At 36.3% G+C, this 27221-nt stretch overlaps 1 protein-coding gene and 1 long non-coding RNA gene across 2 annotated transcripts in view; one reads left to right on the forward strand and one right to left on the reverse strand.

Annotated features, from left to right (window-relative positions):
• Positions 1–9089, forward strand: part of RERG (RAS like estrogen regulated growth inhibitor) — a 94049-nt gene extending 84960 nt beyond the window's left edge. Inside the window, exons 4-5 of the mRNA XM_019744796.2 lie at positions 5730–5803; positions 7379–9089. Coding sequence (XP_019600355.1) covers positions 5730–5803; positions 7379–7786 — 482 coding nt within the window. The 3' untranslated portion in view covers positions 7787–9089. The remainder of the gene's footprint in view (positions 1–5729; positions 5804–7378) is intronic.
• Positions 5735–27221, reverse strand: part of LOC141570133 (uncharacterized) — a 48577-nt gene continuing 27090 nt past the window's right edge. Inside the window, exons 2-3 of the long non-coding RNA XR_012494040.1 lie at positions 13816–13894; positions 5735–5832 (exon numbers count right to left, since the gene is read on the reverse strand). This is a non-coding gene — a long non-coding RNA (uncharacterized LOC141570133). The remainder of the gene's footprint in view (positions 5833–13815; positions 13895–27221) is intronic.

Below are 27221 nucleotides of genomic sequence, written 5' to 3' on the forward strand. Positions count from 1 at the left end.
GATAAAAACTGGATTCATGTGTGTTTGTGTGTATGCTCGCGTGTGCTAGAAATCACTGATGTTCTAGCCTACAGCAGTTCCCAACCTATTTAATCCAAGAGTAGTCAGAATTTCCTGGACTTCATACTACCATAGAGTTTCAAATCCACCACCAAAAGGGAAACCTATATTAAAAAACAAAGTTGAATATTTGCAAAAAGTAGTCTTGAATTCTGAATTCAGTGCCTTCATTAGAAACATGGGGCAGTTTTTTTAACCTGCAACAGAATTATTGGTCCATGAAAACCTGAAGGCCATAAATACCATTTAGCATAGTAACAAAATTGGAATATTTACTGCTTGAAATAATTCTATGAAGGAAATGTTTGCTACTATAGCAGCAAGTGATTCCCAAACTTGTAGATTTCAGGACCCAATTTTTTTAATTTTTTTTTTGCTTCTGTTTTGGTATTTGTGCGTGCGCACGCATGTGTGTGTGTGTGTGTGTGTGTGTGTGTTTTATGGAGAGGTAATATCACAGGATTACAATTAGGGATTTAAGCAAGGGGCAGAGAGTAAGGAAGAACTAAATGTATTCACTCTACAGGCACTTGTATTTCCTAAGAGATTGAAATGTTTTTAACATTCAAGAGTTTTGAAGGATATCATCTAAGAAAAATGTTCAATCATTTACATTGAACAATTTTAGTTTTCCTTAAAGTTGTTTCATTTCACTGTGAAATCGTTGTCAGTGAAATCTTTGTCAGAGGCCAGAGCTGGTCTATGAATGGCATTTGAAAATCACCACTGCAGCCTGTAAGATTTGGGACTTAGACCATGTAAACAGGCAAACCTCTTAATGGTGGTGGCAGCAATGTTCTGGTTGCAGAACAAGTTCCATGTTCTGATTAGATCCCAGAAGAGAAATGAATCTCTCTGAGAGTCGTATTTACCCTCTGAAAATACTGATCATGGTCGAGAATACAGACAAAAACTTAGATCTTATTCAATTGTGTGTGTGTGTGTGTGTGTGTGTGTGTGTGTGTGTTGGGGGCATTCAGAAAGAAAGAGACTACATTTCAGCACCTGCCACATAGCAGGCACCCTACTCTGTGTTTAAATGGATCATGGTGTCTGGTTCTTCCCACCTGCATTGTATACAGTTCCCTCTGCTTGGAAAGGCTCAGACAAAGGAAGGGACACACCCAGAAAAAACTCTCTCAACCAGATACTGAAGCAAAAGTGTTTAACCAACTCAAAGAATTATTTAATGTTGGCACAGCAAAGAACTTTGAGCTCGTTATTTGACAAATATGAAAACAAGTCCAATAAAGTAAGTTTATCCATGATTATGTGGCGAGTTTGTGGTTAAACCAGCAATAGAACTCAAGTCAGTACAATTTCCACTCTAGCACAAATCAACATTACTAACTGCTGTTGTTACTGTATTGACCAAATGTCCATATTAATATGTTAAAATTTGGAAGAAAAAAAAGCTAAACTGGTGAGAGGATTAACCATAAACAACATCCCTTTGAGCATCAACTTCTCTTAGAATATTCAAAATATACTTCTGTTTATAAAAATGTTATTGAATGTGGATTTAAAATTATGTTGTTCTCATATACAGTGAAATTCAGGTATAATTTTCAATATGCCTAATGCCAACTTGACGCTAATATTGGTCTTACAATATATAATATTTTGGTTCACTTAGAAGTACCTCTTAAATAATCATACCCCTACCCTTCATTAAAAAAAGACTCAAAATGACTATTTTCTGTTAGGACAAGCAAAATGAAAAGTGTTTCTACCCTCCCAACACATGCATGTTTTCTCTAATGTTTTAAAATTAATAGCAGAGTTTAGTTCCAAGAGGTACTTACTACAATTTTTAGAATTATCTTTAGAAAAGATAGCATATGAATGTACAACATTTTACCTCTGTAGGTAACACTTCCACTTTTTTATATGTAGTCAGGGGTTCCTAAGGAGGGAGAGAAGAAACTCAAAGAAAAAAATGCTCAAAATGGCATGAAACCAGGACTTAGCTTGGATGAAATTACTGCTGCCACCCGCGGCTATGTCTGTGGCAGACATTCTCTCATTTCCTGCATTTCATCGTTTTCGTTTCAGTTAACAAATAGCCAAAGAATCACACAACTTCATACAATTTCCATTGTATTCTATTTCCCCCACTGCGGTCTTCTGTGGTTGAAATACATATCCTATTTATCATGGAAGCAATAGAGAGAAATGTCCCTGTCTGTCAGACGTTTGGTGCAAAGAGATGGAATAGAGCCCAGAACTCTGTTTTCCAGGCTCCAGAGCTGATGCCAGTCCTTTTAAAAGGGAAGGCAGCACAAAGGTCATTGTAGAACAGTGGAGTGAGAAACGAAAAGGGCATGGATTCCAGCATGTGTGCTGCCTTCTGGGCCTCTCCTCCTCAAGCTGGAACTCTGAAGATGAAAAAGAAAATAAATGATGAGAGAATACTTGTAGATGAGTCGTTGCTGTAAATGGTATTTTAGAGCATTAAATCACTCACAACAATAATCTCCCATTTAACATAGAGATAGACTGTTCTAGAATTGAGAAACATTGGACACACCATGTATGGATTACATAATTTAGGATAAAGACAATAATGTAAATTACACTTATTAAAATATATTGAACAGAATCTCATTTTTTAATTTTCATTTTCATAAAATGCTTCAGCAATGTGTCATGCCTGTAGCAATGACCATTATACAGTGCTGATGACGGGTAGAAGGCTAGGTCATGCTACTTAGTTAAGCCTCCTTTCTGCAATTAGTATTTTGAGTAGATTATATTTACAGCAAAGTACATGAAACTGTGGTCAGAAAAGAATGGTAAAATAGCTGATGAGATAAAGAAATGAAAGTCAGAAACATGAGCTAGGTAGGAAAAAATAAAATAAGCACTGGCTTAGTGGCTACCTTGATGGGAGAGAAATTTCTTACTGATTTGGGTAGTTTAGGTGCAAATAATTGAGTTAATGCTTAAGTTAATCATGCTGCTCTGTTCCTGGTACCATGTCATGTGTATGTGAAGCATTAATTTCATTTTCTTTTCCCCACATCCCCTATTCTGATACCATAGCCCTCTTTCCCATAGGCATATAATGTAATGTGTTTGATACTTACCATAATCATTAAAAGCCAAAATTCCTAAAGTCAGTCTTTCTGGGTTCCAATCTCAACTCTACCACTTACCAGTGTGTGACTTTCAGCAAGTTATTTAATGCTATTGTGCCTCAGTTTCCTCATGTAAAATGGAGCTAATGGTAATACGTACTTCATGAGATATTTGTGAGAATAAAATGAGTTAATATGAGTAACATTTAGAACAATCTTGTTCAAATGGTAAGCAGCATGTGCTAGCTAATATACGAGCATATATTTTTGAAAAGTGGTTTTTTGTATATGCATATATTTTAAATTTATATAAATTTTATCTTGCTGTAGATCTACCAGTAGAGGTAATCATGTGATTTTTTTCCCCTTTAGTCTTTTAATGTGTTAAATTGCATTGATAGACTTTAAACACTCTTTGCATTCCTGAAATAAACTCTACTTGATCATGATATACTTTTCTTATAATAGCTCTAGGATTCAACTGGATAATATTTTATTTAGAATTTTTGAATCTATATTTAAGAATGAAACAAGCCTACAACTTTCTTTTTTTTTTTTCTCTTATTACTGTTGTATACTTCTTGAGTCAGCATAATGTCCCATAAAAGGAATTAGGTAGCTATCCTTTTTCTATTTTCTAGAACTTGTTTAATGTTTACTAGAGATCTCCTATAAAGTCAATTGGATGTAGTTGCTTTTTATGATTATGAGAGATCTACAATTAGTGTTTAAATTTATTTACTGGCTATGATCTAGTTAAGTGTTCTATTTCTTATTGCTCCAATCTGTGCATTTTTTCTCCTAGAATTTATGAGAGCTTGAAATTTGTTGGTATATAGTTCATAATATTTTATTTTTATTTCATCAGAATATGTAATTATTTCCTCTTTTTGTGCTAAATTTTGTTTGACCGCACCTTTTCTCTTAATTTGCTAGTTCGTATTGCCAGATTTTTACCTCTTCCCCACCTTTAGTTTAATCTTTTCAAGCACCATGTATTGGTTTTGTTAACCCTATCTAATTTTTCTGCTTTGTTTCTCCTTTACTTCTGTCCTCATACCTGCTTGGATGTATTCTGTTTTCCTCTTCTAATTTGTTGGGTTGAATGATTAGCTCTCTTTATTCTATTCTTTCTATCATGTCATCTTCCGGAATAAGGTAAGTACATTAAAACCTGCCTCTGGTCTCTTCCCCCAGTTCCTCCATGATGTATTGGTATTATCTAGAATTGTAATTATGGATTACTTTCGATACAGTTTTATTGCTTTGCTTCTCTCCTTTGGGATCTTCAGTTCAGTTTTGCTGGTGAGAAGTCCAGTGTTAATCTGAGTCATGTCCTTTTGTTTAAGGTGAGGTGTTTTTTCCCTCTAGATCCTCTTAAATTTTCCTCTTTTGCCATTGATATCCTTACATTTTGCTGTAATGGGTTGAGATACAGGACTTTTACCGTCATGTGTCCTGTCCTGTTAGTCCTTTTGATCTGAAATTTTTCAGTGCCTCTTATCCTGGGAAATTCTGTTATTACAATTTCAAATGTTTTCACTCCTTTATCTTATTCTCTCTATGAGACTCATTTCATAAGAGATAATATGTCTACTTCTTTTATCTATATCTCTTATATTTTACTTTTACATTTTCCTTCTTGTTATTTACTGATACCTTCTGGGAGAGTTCCTCAACCTGACCTTCATCAACTCGGTCAATCAATTGTTGTGTTTTTTATTTCACCTGCTCTAGTTTTCACGTAGAGCAGCACCAGTTGGTCTTTATTTTAACCTCTGGTTTCTATTTGTTGTGGTGAGGGGCACACTCAGAGCCATCCAATCATGTTGCATCTGCTAACTTCTCACCCCAGAAGAGCTTGGGGGCCATTCTGATATTTATCTGCCAGTCTCCAGATGGTACTGAGCTATCATCATTTTTCTACCTTGAAGAGGCAACATGGGCAAAAGAACTCTGCTTTGTTCCATCTCTCCTCCATGCCGTCCAGCCCTCCTCTACTTTTCTCACCAAACCCAAGCACTGGGGTCCAACCACTTTCTACTGCCACGAGTGTTTCTTGTAGCTTTACATGGTCAGTTTTTTACATGGATAGCCATCCACCTCCTTCCAATGTGTGTTACATTTCCAGGGTTGCGGTCTGGAAAGAAATTAGCAACTCCTGCTTATGTGTCATCTTCTCAAGAACGGGAATTAACAGTGATTTCCAGAAATGGGTTTTTTAGGAATATGACGGTAGAATGAATTCGGTGGGAATTATTTTCTTATTTTGGGATGTGGAAGTCTCATTTTAGAAGGAAGAGCCCACCAAGAAGCTGGATTCATAGGAGAATAAAATGAGCAAAGAGACTATCCCATTCTATACCCTGAAAGTCTACAGCTCTCATATTAGAACCTGTTCCTTCCAGGAGCTCTAAGAATACAAAGATGGCACATTTTTACAAATCTATCCTTTCCTTCCTACTGTGCACATTCCCTTATGCTACAAAGTCAGGCATACTCCTGTGACTAATTTGTAACTCTAAGGATCAAATCAAACCATGCACTTATTTATCTTTTTATCTTTTTTTGTTTTGCTCATTCCCTCAGAATCAACTTACCGACACCAAGCATCTATCGATGACGAAGTTGTCACCATGGAGATACTAGACACTGCTGGTCAGGTGAATAAGAAGTGCAGCTAGAATATTTTCTGAATCAAATAAAAATGAGACATGCATAATGTGAACAAAAGACACTTTCCTACAATTAATCATGATGCCTAAAGACTTTTCTCTTTAATCATCTAAGTATTGATACGTTAACATATTTGCAACATCTCATATGTGCATCTTTATGTGAATTACCCAGTACTTCAAGAAAGTTGTGAAAATACCATAACATTCACATGATATCATCTAGATTACAATTGCCCACCTGTATTTTTGGAGATTGCAAGATATTCGTAGATTTTCATGTTTAAAAATGTTTTGAAATGCTCTGATAAAACTGAGCAGGTATCTTTACTGGGAAAGTTCTCAGAGCCTTTAACATGCTTATGTATAAGGTTAATCCTTACGGGGTTTAGTATATATTATATTCCAAACTTATAGGACCTCAGTATCTTTTTTCAGAATATTTTATTTTAGGAATCTCTCCTGTAATATTCTTTCCAGACCTTACCACAGCCTATTGAAATTTGGAGCGATATCATTGAACAATAACAATTTATTAAAAGGAAACTAATATAAATTTGTTTTAAGTTCAATCAGTCCTGAGATTACAAACATCTTCATAGATAGGTTTAGTTCCCAAGGATAGGAATGGCCACTAGGAATGAGAATTAGGAAACTGAAGGATTCCATGGTGCTTTTCAGTGACCTATGACCCCAAGAAGACTTGAATTCGAGTATTTAATCCAAGAAATGTTCTCATAACTAATTATACACTTTTCTTTCTCATCACCACCTCTTTCCTATATATGCTCTCATCTTCTACCCAGAACCGATTCTACAGAGAATCAGAGAAACACATACATGCCTACAGAAGTCATTTGAGCCCATGAAGCAATGCATTTTCTAATCACAAATGCTACCTTCCTAGGAAGGCATAACCACTCCCTTTGAAAATTACTTCAAATGAGTTCCTGTCATTATTGGTACTGTACCATAGTTTTGGAATATCGAGATAGAGGGGAAAAACCAAAAGGCCCTGGTTTTGATTTTGATTCTCTATATAATTTTCTACTGTTTTTCTGCTCCTAGTGGCTGATGGTCTATAATCTGAAAAGAGAGGAAATTAAAACAAAACAAAACCAAAAAATCAAAACCATTTCACTAAACTGTGCCTGTAATTCTGATCTCTAAAAGGTGCAGTAAGGTCTACTTGTCTGTTACCTGTTTGCTAATTATTTCATTGTGAGGCAAAGACTCAGAGGCAATGTACTCAACGAAGATGATCATTTCTTTACAGTCCCTGTGATTCAAGATCTCAGGGTGTGGCAAGAAAAAGTTAAAAGCTGAAAGTCAAGGTCTATGCAGTTAGAAAATGTTTAGTTCCCTGAAATAGCTTGCGCTGAGTAAGTAACGCTTCCATTCCATGGTGATTGAGGCGATAAGCTGTACAAGCAGATTATGGAGAAGTTTGAATGACACTGAATATAAGGAATGGTAATTAAGGGACCACTATCAGCATTAGCAGCATCTATATATTGTGACTACTGCCAAGTCTCCCGACTGCCCTTGTTTTCTTGCCAACAGGAAGACACCATTCAGAGGGAAGGACATGTGCGGTGGGGGGAAGGCTTCGTGCTGGTCTATGACATTACTGACCGCGGAAGTTTTGAGGAAGTGCTGCCACTGAAGACCATCCTGGATGAGATCAAAAAGCCCAAGAATGTGACTCTCATCTTGGTGGGAAACAAAGCTGACTTGGACCACTCCAGACAGGTTAGTACCGAAGAAGGGGAGAAGCTGGCCACAGAGATGGCATGTGCTTTTTATGAGTGTTCTGCCTGCACCGGAGAAGGGAACATCACCGAAATATTCTATGAGCTTTGTCGAGAGGTTCGTCGCCGGAGGATGGTCCAGGGCAAGACGAGGCGACGCAGCTCCACCACACACGTCAAGCAAGCCATTAACAAGATGCTCACCAAAATCAGTAGTTAGGCAGCTCCATTCTTGTGAAGGCCCTGCTGAGGTGGGTCGGGTAATTGGAAACACTTTCTTGCCCTTTTTCCCTTTTATATCCTCCAAAATAAAATACTCCATTCTTTGTTCTGACTCTGGGAAATGTCTGGGCTTCCTCTTGTTCCCAGCCGCCTGTATGTTGACAAGTTACAGAGTGTTTTATGCAATTTCAGTGCTGACAATTACTCCTTTTCCTGCTTCAATAAGATACACTTTATTGCAGTTTGAACATGTAATCACCAGAGATTCTGAAATGTCTGGGTTCATATTAAGCTATTTTTAAGCATCTTCACCTTGCTTCAGTAGGTTGACGCTTTTTTCAAAGGCATTTTAAAATTCTATTTCTTGTGAAAGACTACAAATGATTGCCTTAAAAGTCTAAAATAATAGAAAATACAGTAAAAACACAGAAAAAATAACTGAAATATTGGAGTCCTAGTTTCTATTTGAAGCAAGGATTTTTTCTGAGCTATCTTAAATTATCTAGTTTTTCTTTAACCTTTATTTAGTTCTTAAACATGTTTTCACAAGGTTTTCCATTCTGTAAGAGAGTTCCATTTCAATTGGTTCTCTCAATGATCAATTGATCATAGCACCCTAATTCTTCTTCCATAGCTCCAACAAGATTTAATTATAATCGGGGCAGCAGTGCCCTTCAATTCAGTTCTTGCTAGCCTCTTTCTCACCAAGCCCAGAGTGATGTAAAGACCTTAGGAATCTTTTCACCAAACCCTGACTTTATTGAATGCTAACAGAGTATATCGTCAGAGATGTCTGATTCATTTCTCTCTCTGCTTATCATCTTAGCAGAAAGACAACAGACCAAAAGAAAGGAAAATTAGGATGAAACTTAACTATCCTTCTGTTGGGGAGCCAAGGCTCTATGCCAGACACAGTAAGAAAAATTAACCTCTGATTCATTAAATTGGTTACATGACTTCTTCTAATATTTTGGAAATCACTTAGAATTCAGAAAAGAATAGGTGATTAAAGTTCACTATACCTGAATAAATGTGTATAAAATAGATTCTTATATTGTGAAAATATAGTCTATAACTAATAAAACTTTATGATTCTTTTTTCTTTATTATCCCCCATATATCAAGACTTAGGCACTTTATTTTAGAAGAAAATATATATCTTTTACATATGTGTGTATTTATAAATACATAAATATATGTATAAAAATTTGTAAGAGTTGGAGGCTTTAATTCACCAATGCATTTGGACAACTTGGTGTAACTATTTTATGTGACTATAATAAAAAAGCATAATTTTCACATTCTCTGACATTAGGGTGGTCTTTCTTGTGATAACATGAAATGTTTGTAATTTTAGGAGAGACTTGACGGGACAATTGGAATGCAGAGTTGATGAATCAGTGAACATGATATAAAAAAAAAATAAGCTCCCTTTTATAATAACAGCTACTATTTTGGAGTGCTTAGGTGCTGTTTTAGGCACTTGATGTATTATCTCATCTAATCCTCACAATAACCTTATGCAAGAGATGGTATTATGATTACATTGTAGGGATGAAGGTATTGAGCCACAAGAAAAAATGAGTTTGCACAGCCTTTTAATGGAGAGAGCCAGGATTTAACCCAGAAAGGCAAAGTCAGACCCTGGAGCCCATACTGATACCTGTAGAATATTAATAGGCTGAGATGTGGCTCTTGTTCTTGAGCTGTGGGGATGCAGACACAGAAAGGAGAACATTTAGGAAAGACTTGCTTCACTGATGCTTTCATTCAGATATTAACAAGTATTTATATAAGTCAGACATATAACTTGACACAAGTTAGTCCATTTCATTGTGTCTGAGCTGAACCTTGAAAAATATATACAAGTTATTCAGGAGAGAAAGATGGTGAAAACATTCTAGGTCAAAGGACTAGAATGAAATCAAGATATGGAGACACAAAAGGTGTTGCTAAGTGTAACAATTCAAAGTAGGTTAGAGAGCCACATATACCATTCTTCAAGAAAAACTGGAAGAGATAACAGAGGGAAGGAATTAAAAGAAAGAAAAAGAATAAGGGGTTTGGAGGTAAGAAAAAAAAAGGCAAAAATTCATAAAACTGCACTAAATTTAGGTAATTACGTATTAAAGGACCAAGTAGTAACTTAGCTGTGATTGACTTTCAGTAATGTCCATTTAGACAGGGTAGGGAAAATGAAAGCAGATTAAGATTGTTTTTCAAATGGTCCCATCTTCTAGAATCACAATCTCATTTATTTTCTTACCTATACTTGGGGATGAAGCTCAGCCAGTTCCTATTAAGAGAAAGCTCCTAAAGAGACATAATGACTACCTGGGTGCCATCTTGGGTCAAACACTAAGGAAGTAAAATTTACAGTCACCAACACCAGCAACTTCCCCAGACATATGCATACAAATCCAGACCTGTTAAAACACCATAGAACCACTGGCTTAAGTCCCAACTGGTAATTACAGAAGAACAGGAGATTGTACAAATACAAATTAGTTATTCCTTTCACGCTCCTGGCTTCTCCACATAGGAAGGTTATAAACAGTTGTTTTTTAAACAGTATTTTAATGATGGAAACCTGTGTGTTCTTGAATAATAATGATGGGTTATCACCGCGCTACCACTACCAATGTTTGCTGTTTCTGGTTGCTTTCCTTTTCTTTTAAGATTCAAAAAATTTTATTTCTATGTATTGTGTTTGTACTCATATGCCTCAGAGCACTGAGAGAAGGAGCCCATAATTCGGGACCTCCCTTTTAAATAGTATGTGTAATACTTACACGTACATAAACAAACACAACATCTTGGGTTCTAAGTATGTATAATACCAACCAAGCTTACTTATTAAAACAGCCTATGCCCACGTTGAGGATAATAAGAAAGTAGCCAGTTCATTGGGTCAAATTCAATCATAGTAATGTTAAATTTAGTTGTCCTAAGTTAATAACCTATTGGAAGATACTGAGGGAAAAATAAATAAATAAATAAATAAATAAATACAACAACAACAAAAAAAACAATATAAATATATTTTCTTTATAGGTTTGAAATGCTCCATTTAGCAATTTCTGTATCCCTATATATATGGTTCTATTTTTATATTACACCTACCTGATTTTAAATGTTTATTATAAAGTTACACTAATCAATATAGCATGTTGTTAGTGTAAAAATAGACATATAGATCTATGGAACAGAATATAAAGGCCACAGACAAAACCTCACTTATATGGTTGATGGATTTTTGATGAAAGCACCAAGAAAATTCAAAGGGAAAAGAATATTCTTTTCAACAAATAATGCTGGAACAATTTCATATCCATCTGCAAAACAGATAATCATCAACCCATACTTCGCATCATATACAAAAATTAATTCTAAATGGATCATTGACCTAAATATAAGAACTAAAACTATAAAACTTCCATAAGAAAACAATCTTAAGGGAGCAAATCTTTGTGACCTTGAGTTGGCAAGGATCTCTTAGAATGCAACAGGCACAAATAAAAGCAAAATTTACAAATTTTTCATTTTAAAAAGCTAAGAAAATGCCACAGCATGCAAGACTGGGAGACACATATGTGGAAAATATATAACTCATCAAGAATGCATATCCAAAAGATATATAGAACTATTAGAACTTAACAAGATAAAAAATATGGTTATAATACTGGGCAAAAGTTTCGAGTAGATAATTCACCAAAGCAGACATACAAATAATTACATGAAAAGATGTTCAATGGTAAAGAATGTCAAAGACATTAAAGACAATGTTAAAGACATTAAAGAAATGCACATTAAAATGACAATGTGTTACCAGTACACACCCAATATAATGGCTAAAATTTATAAAGACAGACAATACAAAGGTCAGTGAGGTTGTCTATATCCAGGAACTCTCATACATGTCCACTGGAAATGAAAAATGATACAGTCATTTTGTAAAACGGTCTTTCAGTTAATTATAAAGTTAAACATATACAACTCAGCAACCCTGTTCCTAAATATGTCCCAAGACAAATGAAAATCCATGTTCACATAAAGACCTGTCTGCTAACATTGATGGTAGCTTTATGCATAATTGCCAAAAAACTGGCGACTCAACTTTCCATCAATAGGTGAATGAATAAATTATGGTGTATCTTCACCATGAAATATTACTAAGCAATAAAAAATGCAAATTATTGGATGATTCTCAAAGCATTATGCTAAGCAGAAGAAGCCAGACACAAGACACTACATATGATAACATTGCATCTATACAAAATTCTAGAAAAGGAAAACAATAGTAAAAGCAGAGCTGTAGTCACCAGAATCTGAAGGTTAACAGGTGGGAATAGACCACAGAGGGCATGAGGGAGTGAAAATACCCTGTATCGTGATTATTGTGGTAGTTATATGACTATATGCATTTTCTAAAACTTGTCAATTTGTAAAATTAAAGTTGGTTTATTTATTGTATGTACATTATACCTCAAAAATTCTGATTAGAAAAAGAAACATTGGTCATTTGGGAATTCAGCAAGGAGGGCAAATTAAAGAAAACCATCCTGACATCTATTCAAAACAAATGTTCGACGTCTCAGAATAGGTTTATAATTTGCATCTTTTCTACTCCTAATAAAGTATCAATCTTTTGTTTTAAAATAATGGTTTCACTTAAATTCTCCATGCTCCTGTACCATTTCAGACTCCCTGGCTGAAGCACCTCCAATCAGTGGCGAGCCATTGCAAGCGAATGTGTCATTCTATTCTCTTGTGAATCCAAACCCTTTTATTTTTCCTGAGGAACCATGAATGAATGCTTGGGCTTTTTGAATTTAGAAGCGTGTGTGTGTGTCAGTCTACTCCTTACGTGTTTTATGAGAGAAGAAAATAATTTGGTTTATTCTATGAAAGAGTATTTTAGAGAATAAAAACCTCACTCTTTAGTAACCTAGGGAAGTGCTTGATGATGCTTTCTTGATGTTCTTTTGTGATTTGTGAGATTCTGCAAGTATAAACATTGTCATAAAATCTTCTGTTCTATCATCCTCTTCATCTTCTCGCTGCTTGGGGAAGCAAAGGGCTTATTGCGAAAAGCAAGCTAAGACACTGAAACAGATGCAGGATATTGATTACTTCTGTTTCCTGAGCTTCTGGGTCAATCTATATACTGCTAGCGTCCAACTAGGATTTATGTTCCTAATATTTGCTTGTAAATTGGCTTTTTGGAATGCTGAATATAATTTTGCTGGAAAGCAAAGTTGTAAATCATATTTTGGTTTTCCAGCTAGTCCCCAATAACCTGTTTAACCCATAACATAGCACTTTTCATAGCACATTTCAAAAAGGACAAATATATTTTCAGCATCCTCTCACCTCTCCTTCTTTATCTCTTCCACACATGCTAGTGTTCCCCACCTCCATCCCTTGAATCTTTGACTATATACCTTTTTTGGGGAGTGGAGCAAATTAAGAAATTTTAAGAGGATGATTGATAACACAAACACATGTGACCGGAGATATTTCAAATAGCCTAGAAAAGTGAAAGAACATATTTTATGTAAACTAGAGGAAAGAATTATTAGAAAAGAAACACACATACTCAGAAGCAAGTACAGTTTATAGGAGATGAGTTCCTATAAAGTGCCTATAACTACAAAACAGACAAAAGGGACTTGGTGAGTGTCTAATCCACCAACACTTCCTAAAGCAACTTTTTGAGTCTCTAGAGTGCTCCTAGTTATCGTTTAAAAAAAGTGTGTGTGTGTAGCAGGGGGAATTCTGTTTCAAATGAATTTGGGAAGCAGTGGATTAATGCCAGAAAAGCAGGCTTCATTGCTGCATGGCTTCTTTGAACTTCGCTGTGCTAATGAAATGTTGTTCATCAGTAAGGGGGGTGTAGTAGCACAATGTCGCCTACACATTGGCTGTGGTGATGCACCTCACAACTAGTGCTCTGTGAACTGTATTTTAGGAAATAATGTTTTCATCTTACCTTCAAAGAATTCCTCCTACATCGTCAAGGCTTACCTTGAACAACACCAGTGATGGAGAGTTCTTTGCTCTTCAGGAGGGTTCCTTTGTAGCATATGCTCTCATTTGAGTACAGCTGCCCAAGAAAAACATAATGTGAGCCATATATGGAAGTTAACATTTTTCTATTTTAAATTTATTAGAGTATTATTAATTGCCTGAATTTTAGTTTTTGAAATTAAAAAGGTTTACATTTAAAGTAAAAAAGAAACATACAGAACTCATTTAATATGTTTTATTTAATCCAATATATCTAAGATACTACCATTGCAACACATAGTCAATATAAAAATTATTAATTCATGGGATATCTAATAATTTTTTTTACTCAGTTTTTGAAATCTGATGTGTGCTTAACACTTCCTGTGCATCTCAATTTGGATCAAACATATTTCCAGAGCCCAATAGCTACATGTGGTTAGCGACTGCTGTGTTGGACAATGTAGCTGTAGAATATTTCCACATCTTTCGAGTCTAAATTCTCCTTTACTTGAACAAATCCATTCACTAAAAAAACTGAAATTAGAATCCTTAATTTTAGATGTGAATGTGTTCTTAGAAATCACTTACCACAACCCTCTCAATTCTATGGCAAAGTAATGAAATAGCAATGGAGTTGGAACACAGGTCCCTGGATGGCTAGGTTACATTCTCCTGGTCCCTGATATACTATACTGTTTTACAATTGAAATATTAGGATTAAATTTATAAAAAGAATTGTTAGCTTTACCTTAAAGAAAAAAAATCATTGCAGAATTCCCCTTAAAAATTGTCCACCTCCAGAAAATTCAATATGTGTTTTTTAATAATTCAATTTGCGAACACGTTTTCCAGACTTCATCTACTACATCAAGTGATGCCACCTGCTCATTTTTAGTGCCAAGCTAAAAACAGGGCATATTTTGTAGATTAAAGAGCAACGCTTGTCTGTTGCTACATTTTCTCTGTATGAAGTCCTTAAGTCAGCGGTATAAACATATAATAAACTCAGCAACCACAACCAAATTAGCAATGTGCTAGTCTTCTCCGTTCCTCTTATAAGAAGGGACATCAGCTTCCATTTATCTGCTTTTATCCTTAAGCCAAATAAATTGCAACTTGAATTTTAAAATTCGCTTTGCTAATTTTTCTAGCCAACCTATTCTATTGGACCTTGGAAAAACAATAGAAATAGGTGAACTGAGATTTAATTATCTATGCAACATTTTCCAAACTATTTTTCTAAGGAAAATTAGGGTATTTCACATCCATATTGATTTTTTTGCAAAAAAGTGGGTCTCCAGTTTGCTAGCTTAGCTTCATTACTCTAATTCCTCGTTAATAGTAAATATTATGCACCCAGTCAACCAGAGCACCAAATGAAAACTTTTACGGGAGACAAGAAATACAATCAAAGGATATGTGAGAACAAAGCAGGCAAAGCACTATCTACCCATCCAGGTTTCTCAGGGACAATGAAAAAAAAAAAACAGGAGATACGCTGCTGTGGTTGTCTTCACAGTCGAAATTAATAACAATGAATCAACATCCTGTCTCCAGCCACCATCTTGGCTAGAGACAATCCATTAAAATCACAAGTCAGAGTGGGGAACAGAAATTATGCCGGACAAATGTAGGATGCTGATAAATGGTCTGATCATGACCATCAACCATCATGAGCAACTAAAGCAGATTGGAACTCTTCTCACCAACTGTAATCACTGGGCCCACAAACCACACTGTTGCATCTGAATTCTGGTTAGCCTAAAACTAAGCTACACTGTACTGCCAACCCCCAGATGTCACTTCCATGTTGCAAATCATGTTCTATCTTAAAGAGTCAAGAGTCAATCATGAGGGGAAAAATCTGAACCCATAAGTAAATATCCCTTTCTTCTGGGACCATCTTGGTCAAAATCTACTAGGAGTACACTAATAGGAAGGCAGCATATCCCATCTCTACATAGCTTGGGGGACTGTAAGAATCCCCAGGCTATCCTGACACAGCTGAGCACTCAATTCCCTATGGCAACTTATTAAGACTTAACATCTCTTAGGATGCAACAAAGCAAAACAAATTTACAACCACTTTATTGAAAATGTAGAGGAGAGATACACATTTTAGTAAGCAAAGAATAGCATATAGAAATTAATTATAAGATATTAATTACGCCAAAGCTCACTTTATTTTTTTCCTCAGGTGAATCTTTTATTATTTTAAATTGAGACTTTTTTTTTTTCAAGAATGGTAGCATAGTCAGGGTTATAAGTATGTTTAAATGTCTATTTTGCTAGAAACAATATGTTACAAGTCATGCTATTTTTATTTTCAAGAACATTCTGGCAAAAATTAAAGACAATTCCAATCGTGTCAAACACTTAACGAATGATAAATTCTACTCTCTTCCTTTGGGTAAATAAATGGTGTCTTTCAGTGAAGTGGTGGGAAATAGATAATGTGAAGGCTCCTTCTTAATACTGACCTTTGCTCCAATGACCCTTTGGTCACCACAGAACTTTCAGCTATTTTCTTTAGTTCCAAATCCCTCACAGCCAAGTTTTCAAGTTCTTTTTCATCTTCATCTGTCAGAACTCCCTGGCCAACCCTGTCCTTTTCATTTTCTGCTGCTTGGCATAGGCTCATCTGTTCCTCAGGTTCATAGAAATCTGGAAATTCAGCTGATGTCATGGAAGTGAAATCTGGAAATTCAGCTGATTTTTCACTGGACCAGTTAAGGAGCTGGTCCAGTTCAGCCAGTCCTTTTACTGCCTGCCCTTTTAGATCCAGTTTGGGGGGAGAGATTTTTTTTCCCTCATATCCCAAATTCACATCCTCCTCAAAGGGCTTTATCCCACTAGTCAAAGTTGTATTCTAGGTAAGAAATTCTTCCCATTTAAAGTCAATCCATTTTCAAAGTTTCACCATCAAGAAAATTGTCATTCATGTTCTTTTCTCTCAAAATGGCTACTCTTCCACTGGGGAGGTTCATAGTATGGGTTGAGCAGCTCTCCTAATCTCTTCTTCTTTTCAGTGGTGTAATGGGGAGCATATTGTTTGCCTTGAAGCCTAGTTTCCTCCCTGTTCTCTTTGTGTTGTAGGTCCGCTTGTTGCTGCCACTTCCCTGGGGCTCCTTCCTCATCCTCACTAAAGCTTACTTTAAAAATCAATAATATTTTGTTTACTCAAGGTTTAATTTGTCTGATTTTTGTGAACTTAATAAATACTCATAAGGGTATTTGACCATCTAGTCTTGTTTTCATTACTCAGGGTCCCTGAACTTGTCTGAGGCATGTTCTTCTATCATGGGGCTTCTGAGGAACTCAAAATCTAATGGCTCAAGAGAGAATACTATGTATTTTACTTTCTCCTTTCAATATAGAATCTTCCAAATAAAAATTGCCTTTTTTTTTTAACAAACTCATTTCTTTGGCACATAAGAAATACATGACCTGTATTAGCCAGTACTGTACATTTTCAGTCAAAGCTGACAGAAACTATGCAACCTGGCATAAGCATGATCGGGAAGGTCAAGGATAAGGGCTTTAGGCATGGATGGATCCATGGAATTAAAGTACAATAGGATTCTGTCTCTCCATCCACAAAACAGAAAAAAACAGCGACTAGTCAGCCCAGGGAAAAGAGAGAGATTTAGTGAAATTTTCTGCTGGGAAAAAGCCTATAGACCTTGAGTGTCCTGATGTGGGCATTAGATCCACCCTTAAACGATTCACTGTGGTCAATAGGTTGGGTACTGTGATTGCTCAAGACCATGTTTGCTGTCAACCCTTCTGGCTGGAGAGACCAGCTCCACCTAGATAATATATTGTAATTTCCCTCTAAGAAAGAGTGGCTCTAGTTCTAGGAGAATGGGAACCTAGACAGAATGGGGTGGGTTTTTTTTTGTTTGTTTGTTTTGTTTCTAAACCATTGAAGCAGACAAAATGGAGCTCTATGTGAAACTGCTAGTGTGCTGGTAGATGTGTTTCTCTTTGCTACTGTCACCCACAGGTAAAAAAGGATCGTTTCTGGCTAAAGAATATAGCCTGCCCTTGTGTTTTTCTCCAATTATGGTCATCACCAACTGGTAGGTAGGGATTCTCAACTCTCCATTCCTTGTGAATGGATTGGAGCACACTGGTATTTCCTGACCTGAGAAGAGATACCTCTGTAAGATCTGAAGTAGTTTTATGTCACCAGCAGTCAACCTCAGCTCCCTTTAGAAGATCCTAGAAATTCTTCCCAAGGTTATTCCTGTGATGCCTCTGTTCTCACCAAAAGAACTACCTCAAGGCCCATTCCTGGGTAGTCTTGCATTTCTCCTCTTTTATTCCCATTATTTCATCCTTAGAAAAATAAGATCCTTTTTAGATTCTCTGTGTGAATTTTATTTGTCCAGTGACCTCATTGTTAACTCTTTCTTTTTGTGATTTTTGAATCAGAGCCTCTGCATACTCTGTGTTTAGCTATCTGGATTCTCTCCATGAGAAAGTTATACAACTAGCAGATTCCCCATCCCATCTTAAAATCACTTTTTACTTATAATTCTCATCTCTCTGCCCACCTAGACTAGCTGTAAATTTCCTCTTTCTCCAGTTCTGAGACATCTTATCTTTGTAAAATACTATATTCAGGGAAATACAATGTTGTTTATAATTTTAAATATTCTTGCAGACGTCTGCTTTATTTTTGTTATATTCTATATTCTATATTCACATAGAATCTATGTGAAAAATCATCTCTACATTCACAATACTCTGTCTAGATGAAATTTATTTTTCCACAGTTATTTTCACAACTGGTGAAATAACCTGCCTGTGATTATGCTGCTACCTGTACCTGGAACACTATTTCTATATCTGTCTCTTTATACCTTAAAGTGTTTATACTCAAGAGTCCATTTCTAGAAAACTATTTTAAGGAAATTTTTAAAAGACATAATATCAAAGATATTAATGGCACTGTTAAGTTTCATCTCAACAATAAAAAACAAGCAAACAAAAATTATATCCAGTTACAAAGAATTTGTTTAAAATTATAGTATAGGCAAATATATCTTATATAGACATTGTAATATTATTGACAAAATTTTAAAATACATGGGAGCATGCTTATGACCTTTTTAAAAAAGATAAATGGAATATAAATTATACAGATAAATCTCAACCATGAGATACGTAAAATGTAAGAACTATTCATAAAAAAGACTAATAAAATGCTAGTGTTGTCTCTTACTAGATTATGGAGCACTGCCAAGTAACCTGCCCACGCATAAGTTTTAGGATAAGAAAGATGAACTATATACAGTATTAAAAATAAATACTACTTAATATTAAAGAGTCAGCTTAAATATCACCTTTTCAGTGAAACTTTCACTGACCTTTCTACTCTTCCTTCTTTGTTTTCTCACATTACTTGCTTATAATGATCACTTTTTAACTTGCATTGTGATGATGTATGTTTTTGTCAGTCTCATGAACCAGAGCATCATTCTTTTAATTATAGGAGTCATGCCTTGTTTTGATGTTTGTTTCAATAGCCCCAAGGACAGAGTCTTCTAAAACCTTGGTATCATTTGCAGTAGTTGTATTAAATTGAAATAAGAATTGTAGTTCTCCTGATCTTTAGTTACTACAACTTCCACCTTTTATATTAATGAGCGCCGAAGGATGCAGTTAGGAACTTAAAAAAAAAACACACTAGCATCCAGCATCTGATCCATAAATAAGAGACACCTGACATCAGCTACCCGGATATATTTAATCTCTCAATGAAAATTGCCCTTGTTTCCAGAACAGGAGGCAGGGGAAGGAGCAATATATCAGAACTAGAATTATAGCCCAGTGACAAAGCCAAAAGTTAAAATTTGGGAGCATATAATCTGTGATCTTTGTCCAAGATGAAAATGTCACTTTTTTTTTGACATGTCTGCATCCAGAGTCACAATCAAGGCTTGGTTTTGATCCCTGGTTCTAGTTGTGACTACGGAGCCAAAGCCACCAGCTTAAAAATGTCCGGTTAGTAAAGTCAGTTATTTGTTTCCGTGGGACCCAAAATAACGTGGTTGTTTAGACTTTTTAAAATCTGAGGTTAGCAAATTGATCTGTGGTCTTGCTTTGCTTAAAATATGACCTGAACGTGAACTCTGAGTAGTTGAGTATGGATACAACCAACTTATATTACAGGGTTCAAACCGTCAGAAGTCTGAAAGAAGCAGTTTCTCTTACAACTCCCTCCCTTTCCCTATTCAAATCCACTTTTTCTTTCAGTGTCTCTTTCACGCTGTCTTTTTTTCCTCTCTCCCTCCCTCTCAATCTCTCTCAATATCTGCTATATTGTGAACCTAGCCTATCATAATTTGCTGCATAGCAAATGGATAGGTTCATAACTAAAACTTAATTTCAAAGTAATCACTTCTTAATTGTATTTCTTAATATTTTAAAGTGAATACATAGTTCATGATAATACTTTTTAAAATCCCCTTTCTTCTTTTACTCCTAGTATAGTTCCTCTGGCACATTTTTGCTCAAATCCTCCCCCCCCCAAAAAAAAAAATAATAATAACTCTCCACCCTTTCTCCTTTCATTTCCCCAGATTCTGCATTATTAAAAGCTCAGAACAAATCTAAAGGTGACAGACCTTTATTTTGATGGGCAATACAGAGAAAGAAACTGATAATAAAGAAAAAGAAAGCTGAAACCATCTTTGATGGGGAGGAAAGGGGAAACACCTGGAAACTACATTTTTAATTTGCTCACCATGTTTGCTTCCTATAAATACCTTTGGGTCTTCACAAAGGAAAGGAAAAACTCATTTTCACTAGTTATTAACAATCTAAATTATTCCCCTTTCCCATTTTCTTCACATAAGCCATTTGGAAAGCTGAAGACAAAATATAACAAAACTTAAATATTGAGTGCTTTATGTATGCTAGACATTGTGATACATGCATTTCATGCAATATTTTCTTTAATCCCCAAATCAAATCTATAAATTAGATATTGCCACCGTGTCACAGATGAAAATGAAGGTATATATAAGGTAACAATTTCCCAAAGTCACTTAGATAGTAAATAATAGCAAAGCAAAGATTAAACTCTGATACATTTCACTGTGAAACCCAAATTCTGAAGTGCTGTCTCATATTGCGTGAATATATAATAAAGTCTGGTATGTATTGGATATCTCCTCACTTCCCATGCACTGAGCAGCACTGGCCTCTACATGCCTGTTGGGGAAGAGAAACATACCAAGACAAAAATGTATGTGTACTTCCAGAATATATCATTAGTTTATCTTAGAACCAGCTCAATAAGTGTGACTTTCAGGAATCTTAGAATATGGCATTAATCTCAGCATCATGTTTAATATCATGTATTAAAGTTTTACAACAAACCACTCAAGGTAAGGGCAGTGACAGTAACATCTCCATTTTATTGTGAAAGAATTGGTTTCGAGAAAATGTGTCCAAGCATACTGTGGTAGGCAGAATAATGACCTTCGTTATTGTGAACCTGTGTATGTGTCACCTTATGTGGCAAAAGGGACCTGGCAAATGCAATTAAGCAGAAAACATTGAGATAGGGAAATTATCCTGGATTGTCCCGATGGGTCCAATCTAATCATGTGGGTCCTTACAAGCAGAGACTTCCCTGGCTAGAGTCAGAGAAAGAGATGTGACCACAACAAAGACAAGGTCAGGGAGATATTGACTAGACCCACCATTGCTGCCTTTGCATACGGAGGAAGGGAACCAAGAGCCAAGAAATGCAAGCAGCCTCTAGCAGCTGGAAAGGACAAGGAAATATATTCTCCCTTAGCACCTCCAGAAAGGAATGCAGCCCACTGACACGGGATTTGATCCCAATGAGAAGCATGTTAGACTTCTGACCTTCAGAACTAATCAATGAGTGCTGTTTTAGGTCCCTAAGTTTTTGGTAATTTATTACAGCAGCCATTGAAAAGGAATACAGGTATGCAGTAATAAGTAGCAGAAGGAGGGCTGGATTCCTATTGTTACTAATATTTGGGTACTGCTATCTGTCCCTATATTAATCACTTCAAATATTATCATAGTTAGTCTATAAAACTAACCTATGAGATAGATGCCATCCTTGTTTTTCAGATAAGAAAAGTAAAAATGGTTAAATTACTCACCTAAGTTCATATAACTGCCAGTCAAAAGAGCTGCCTTTGCTGTTGGCAAATCCTATACATTTCCAGCATCCCTTACTGCTTCATGGCTTTGAGCTCTTGACTTCTAACAGAGACTGCCTTCAAGACTCAGCCTGTTATTAGCACAATTATGAATTACATGAAGTTTGTTCCCAGCATTCCCAAATGTGCAGTGCCTTTGAGCAGCCTAGGGATCCCCTGAAGTAGCACTTCTAACCCAGATTTGCTGTTAGGAGCTGAATTGTGCCCCCCCCCCCCCACACACACACACAAATTCATGTGTTGAAGTCTTAACCCCAATACCTCAAAATGTGACTCTGTTTAGAAGCAGAGCCTTTAAAAGGGGAGTTAAGGTAAACTGAAGTCATTGGGGAGGGGAGGCTAATCCAATATGACTGATGTCCTTGTAAGAAGAGGAGATTAGGAGACAGGCAACACAGAGAGAAGGATGACCGTGTGAGAATATAGCAAGGCAGCCATCTGCAAGCCAAGGAGAGAAACCTCAGGAGAAATCAAGCCTGAAGACAGCTTGATCGCAGACCTCGAGCCTCCAGAACTGTACAAAAATAAATTCCTGTTGTTTAAGCTTCCAGTCTGTGTTATGGCAGCCCTAACAAATCATGCCCTCCCAGTAACAAGCTCTTGCTCATTCCCCACAGATAGATTTAATTAGTCTGGACAGGTTTATGTACCAGGTTCGTGTTTGTTTTGTTTTCATTTAGATCAATTCTGTTTGGAGAGAATACAGAGCTCGTTCTTTATATATTAACAGAATTTTAACAAATGGAGAAGAATCATCTCCAATCATTTAGGTGTATTCACAAAATGTTCATTTGAGTATCACGTAGGGTCACATTAGCTTTTCAAACAGTTGGAAACCAGCCTTATCTAGTTTCTATGAAAATACTTATACTGACAATTTGTATATATCTGAGCTATGGAAGGTACTTACATAGAGAAGAGCATGCAAGTGTAAGAGTTGAGAGCCCAGTCTGAGTTCTGACTTTGCTCCCATCTGGGTGAGCTTTAGTCCATGAAACTTTTCCGGCTCTCTGTTTCCTTCATTATACTCTCACCTTTCCTCGAGAGTTCAGACAAAATAAAAGGCTTTAGTAATAGACTTCTATGGCTGTTCTAATATCATTTACACTAACTCAAATTTTCCTACGTTGAATTTCACAGCAAGGAAAGCTTGCTTCCTTCAATGAGAAAATGAATATTTTCTAGTTCCCCTTCTTGCCTAAAATTCTACAAATAGGAATCCTTTCCTCAGTGAGTATCTCTTGAATGCTTCAGGAACACAGTATTTCAGTAGCTTTTTATGACAATTGTATGTATGAAAAGTGCTACTTGCTAACCTGGCCTGGGTAAATGGAAAAAGAAAAATTACTACTTCTGAGAAGAAAGGGTAAGGAGGCCAGAGGCTACCATTCTGCTGTTGCCAAATTCTTTGCCTGGTCAAGTTTAGCTACTGTCATCCTGCCAGGAACGTGGAAGGCAAAGATTCCCATAGTTCCATGCCCCTCAATGTTTTAATATCTTTCCGAGGGAAAAGGAGCTTTTAAAAATTGCCAGAATGTACTTACTTGCTTTCCAATTAAATATTTAGCCTGAAGAAAGATAATTATATAATTGATAGCTTTTTGGATTTTTCAAAATGGTGATATTTAATGCCAGTTACATTCATCACAATTTCTTCTCATGTTCTCTGAGCATTAGTTTCTTCAGTCTCTTCTTCCTTCTCTGTTCCTACGCCCAGAATTTCCAGAAAGCAACTTCATTCCGTGCAGAGTAAAATGGCCCCTGCCTCTGATAAACAGACTCATAAATAAAAAGGAGGTTTGTTATTGGGCCAGTTGTTTAATTGCAGTGCAAATATGGCAACAGTTTGAGCATTTGGCATGAGTGCTCCTCAGGTTGACATTTGGCACATAAACACTGAGCACAGGCTTTGTGTACGTCATTTGAAGGCCCAAATAGCAAGCACATTCTAGTTGTCCCTACTTAAATGCCTTTAAAATTTCACAAGTCATACCCTCTGCACCATCATAACATATCCTATTTATTGTGAGTCTCCGTTTGTGTAATGGTTTTGTGTTTCTTTACTGAACTTTCAATTATTTCTTTATAAAATAAAGGGCTTAAGACAGTACAAACAAAGTTGGTGCTAACTATTTCATGTACTCGAAACCAGAAAAGCGCTTGTCAAAATATCATTTTTATGACAAAATTATGACATTTATTGATACTGGGAGGTAGTACCTATGGCTTAAGTAGATAATGAACAGAAGTAGATAAAAATAAACATTAACAAATAATGAACTGCAGAGGGAAGACCCCTTTCATTGAGAAACTTTTTGCTCTTCCTTACGTAATGGCCCCTCTTACCTATAAATATCACCCATAACAATTCCTCCCTCTTTCCTGAATAACTCAGCACTGCAGACAGCAATATTAATAATTCAAAATGTAGTTAGTGTAATGTTAAGTCATTTTTTTTCCATACATACAAACAATCGGTCATAAATTTCCAGTCATCCCTAATTGGACTGGTCTCCTAGATGCCACATCTTGTGTTTCATGGCCATTATACCATTAGAGTGTCTCTTGGGGACCCTCTTTGAATCAGAGGCTGATTATCTGCTGATTATGTGTTGCTGTCCCAGTGTTTTAGAAACTATAAGCATAAAAGTAATCAGAAAATGTTTATAACTAATTTAATTTACATACAAAAATGTGGTTGTTTGAATATGGTTGGCACTGCTAATAAATAAGTTGACCACGTTTCCCATCCAAACTGAAGCTCTTTGGAGCAAAAGACAGTATTATGAATAAGTTTGTCAAGAAAATACAAATAAACACGCACATACACACACACACACATAGGTGTAAACCAAGATTACCCCAGGTAAGATGGCATCTACGGTCATCCTACTCATAAATACACTTTTGTCATGATATCAAGGAAAGGTAATTTGTGTCTAAAAGTATATGATTGCTCTAAGAGTCCCGTGATTTTCATTAAAATGTTGCTCTCTGTTACTGTCCATGTCATTTCCTCCTGCCTGCCAGAATCCACATGTCAGTCCAATGCAAAGAACTTACAAAAATGTAGAGCAGAAACCTCAATATTAGAGCTGTTCAACATCAGCGTGACTCCCTGATGCTGCACGAGTTCCTATGCAAGGCCTGAGAACTCCACAGACATAGGAGGCCAAACTTGGGACTCAACTCCTTTCAAAGCTCTGTCCCACACCAAATGATAGAAAGAGAAATAGAATCAATTTTCTCCAGACACTATGAATCAATGTCAACCATTAAGAAACAAATCAACAAGCATCTAGACTCAGGGTGAGAAAATAAACTTGAAATGCTCACAATCAGCTAAAATGCCTACATATCACCATCCAGAGAAATTCAAAATTAATCACTAGGCCTTGCTTATGCCTTCAGATTATGGGATTATTGTAAATTCACAAACCAACTTCTGCATATACAGAGCCCCCAAAAGGCATCTGACTCTAGAGAATTTGAATCTTTTTGAGAAAAGACTACAATAAAATATCTTTATCCCACGTGGCTGAGTTTAAAACATGAATTTTGTTTTATCACAGAAAAAAGATACTGAGTTTGAAATGTTTTTGCTTCAAGACCTTGGGGAAGGGGAAAGTTATTTCATTCATGCTAGATGGCTGTTCTATCTGAACTAATAGGCACAGCTCCCAAGAGCTGAGGCGTTCCTGGGGTACAGACAGAGAAGCCAGCTGCTCCATTCCCCTTGCAGCCTGCCCTCACATGATGTGCAAGGAGACTACACCCTACTCTAAATCAGGCACATCCAATATCCTCATACTAGAAAAGGCATACAAGATTGATCAAGGTCAATTTCTGGTTTTAGTTATACTCAATATTAGTGTGTTACTTTTCCAGGGTCTGGCTGATGATAGACTATTATAACAAAAGTTTCTGGGAGAAAATGTTACTGAATCACTAGAGCTTAGTTAATTCTTAGTTCTTCATAAAAGACGTAAGTACTTTCAATTCTGTCGTCAGACAGCTTTCATCCTAGAAAAAGTGGGAAGAGCTGAGGGAATATGAAAGTTACCGTGCACCCCCTCATAAGAAAAAGCTTAAGTACAAACAGATTTTGTGGTTTACCTAAGGTCACACTGAGTGGGTGGCAGAGCTCAGGATGTACAATATGAGGACCTTCTGCTTTGTGATGCTAACAGGCAGTGAAGGATATTTTACGCATTTCAAGAACAAAGTGTTCCTGCGACGCTTTCTGTGAAGAACACTCTGTTTTAATATATCACCTGGATCAGCGGTTCCCGGAGTGTGGTTTGCAGGTCAGCTGCACCAGTGTCTCCTGGGAACTTGTGAGAAATGCAAAAGTCTTAGGCCCCACCCCAGATCTACTGAATCAGAAACTCTGTGTGGAGCCCTCAGAATCTGTTTTAATAAACCCTCTAGCTAATTCTGAAGCATGCTAAAATCTGAAAAACTACTGGTCTAATTGTTTTCCACAATCTATATTACCGACAACACATTTAGTAGGTTCCCTTCCTGCACCCAATTTTTAACAATGTACTTTGAAATCAGAGTGAATCTGATCATTTATTGGCTGTAAAATGTGAGGAAATAACTTAAATGTATTAATGTATTCATTTCCTTCATTCAAACTGACCAATTGTAAACTTCACCCTATAAGTCACTTGCCTGTGTTTTAGAGATGGGAGAAGAAAAACCAAAAAATGTATAAGATATGATTCCATCCTGAGAAGCTCAACTATACCAAGAAAATAAGAAACTACAATTAACAATAATTGTAAAGTGATACTTAGTAAATGCCACTGCTATCAAGTTATTAACTGAGACCCTCCCTGCTATCAGATCCAGATAAAATATTTCAGAATTCCCATAGCCTAGGGACGTCTACAGCTCATCCCAAAGTGACTGTGTATTGTTCTTGTGGCCACGTCTATCTCCTGATACCTGATCTCACTTGTCCTTGATTTTTGGGTCTCAATGTGCAACACAATCTTTTTCAAATTCTAAAGATCAAAGTAAAGCAAAATATAAAACACTCACCCAAATTATTCATGAATGCAGTCAGTTTCAACTGAAGATTTGTGGGTGACGGAAAGGGGTTCTATACTGAAGCAAGATTCTAGTCTTAGAAAGGATTTTCCTGCACCTAAATCTACATGGCTTCTCTCTGACATTATTCTTCACAGGCCCCAGCCTTCC

The sequence above is a fragment of the Rhinolophus sinicus genome, linkage group LG02 (genome assembly GCF_036562045.2).
Source record: "Rhinolophus sinicus isolate RSC01 linkage group LG02, ASM3656204v1, whole genome shotgun sequence".
Taxonomy (NCBI): Eukaryota; Metazoa; Chordata; class Mammalia; order Chiroptera; family Rhinolophidae; genus Rhinolophus; species Rhinolophus sinicus.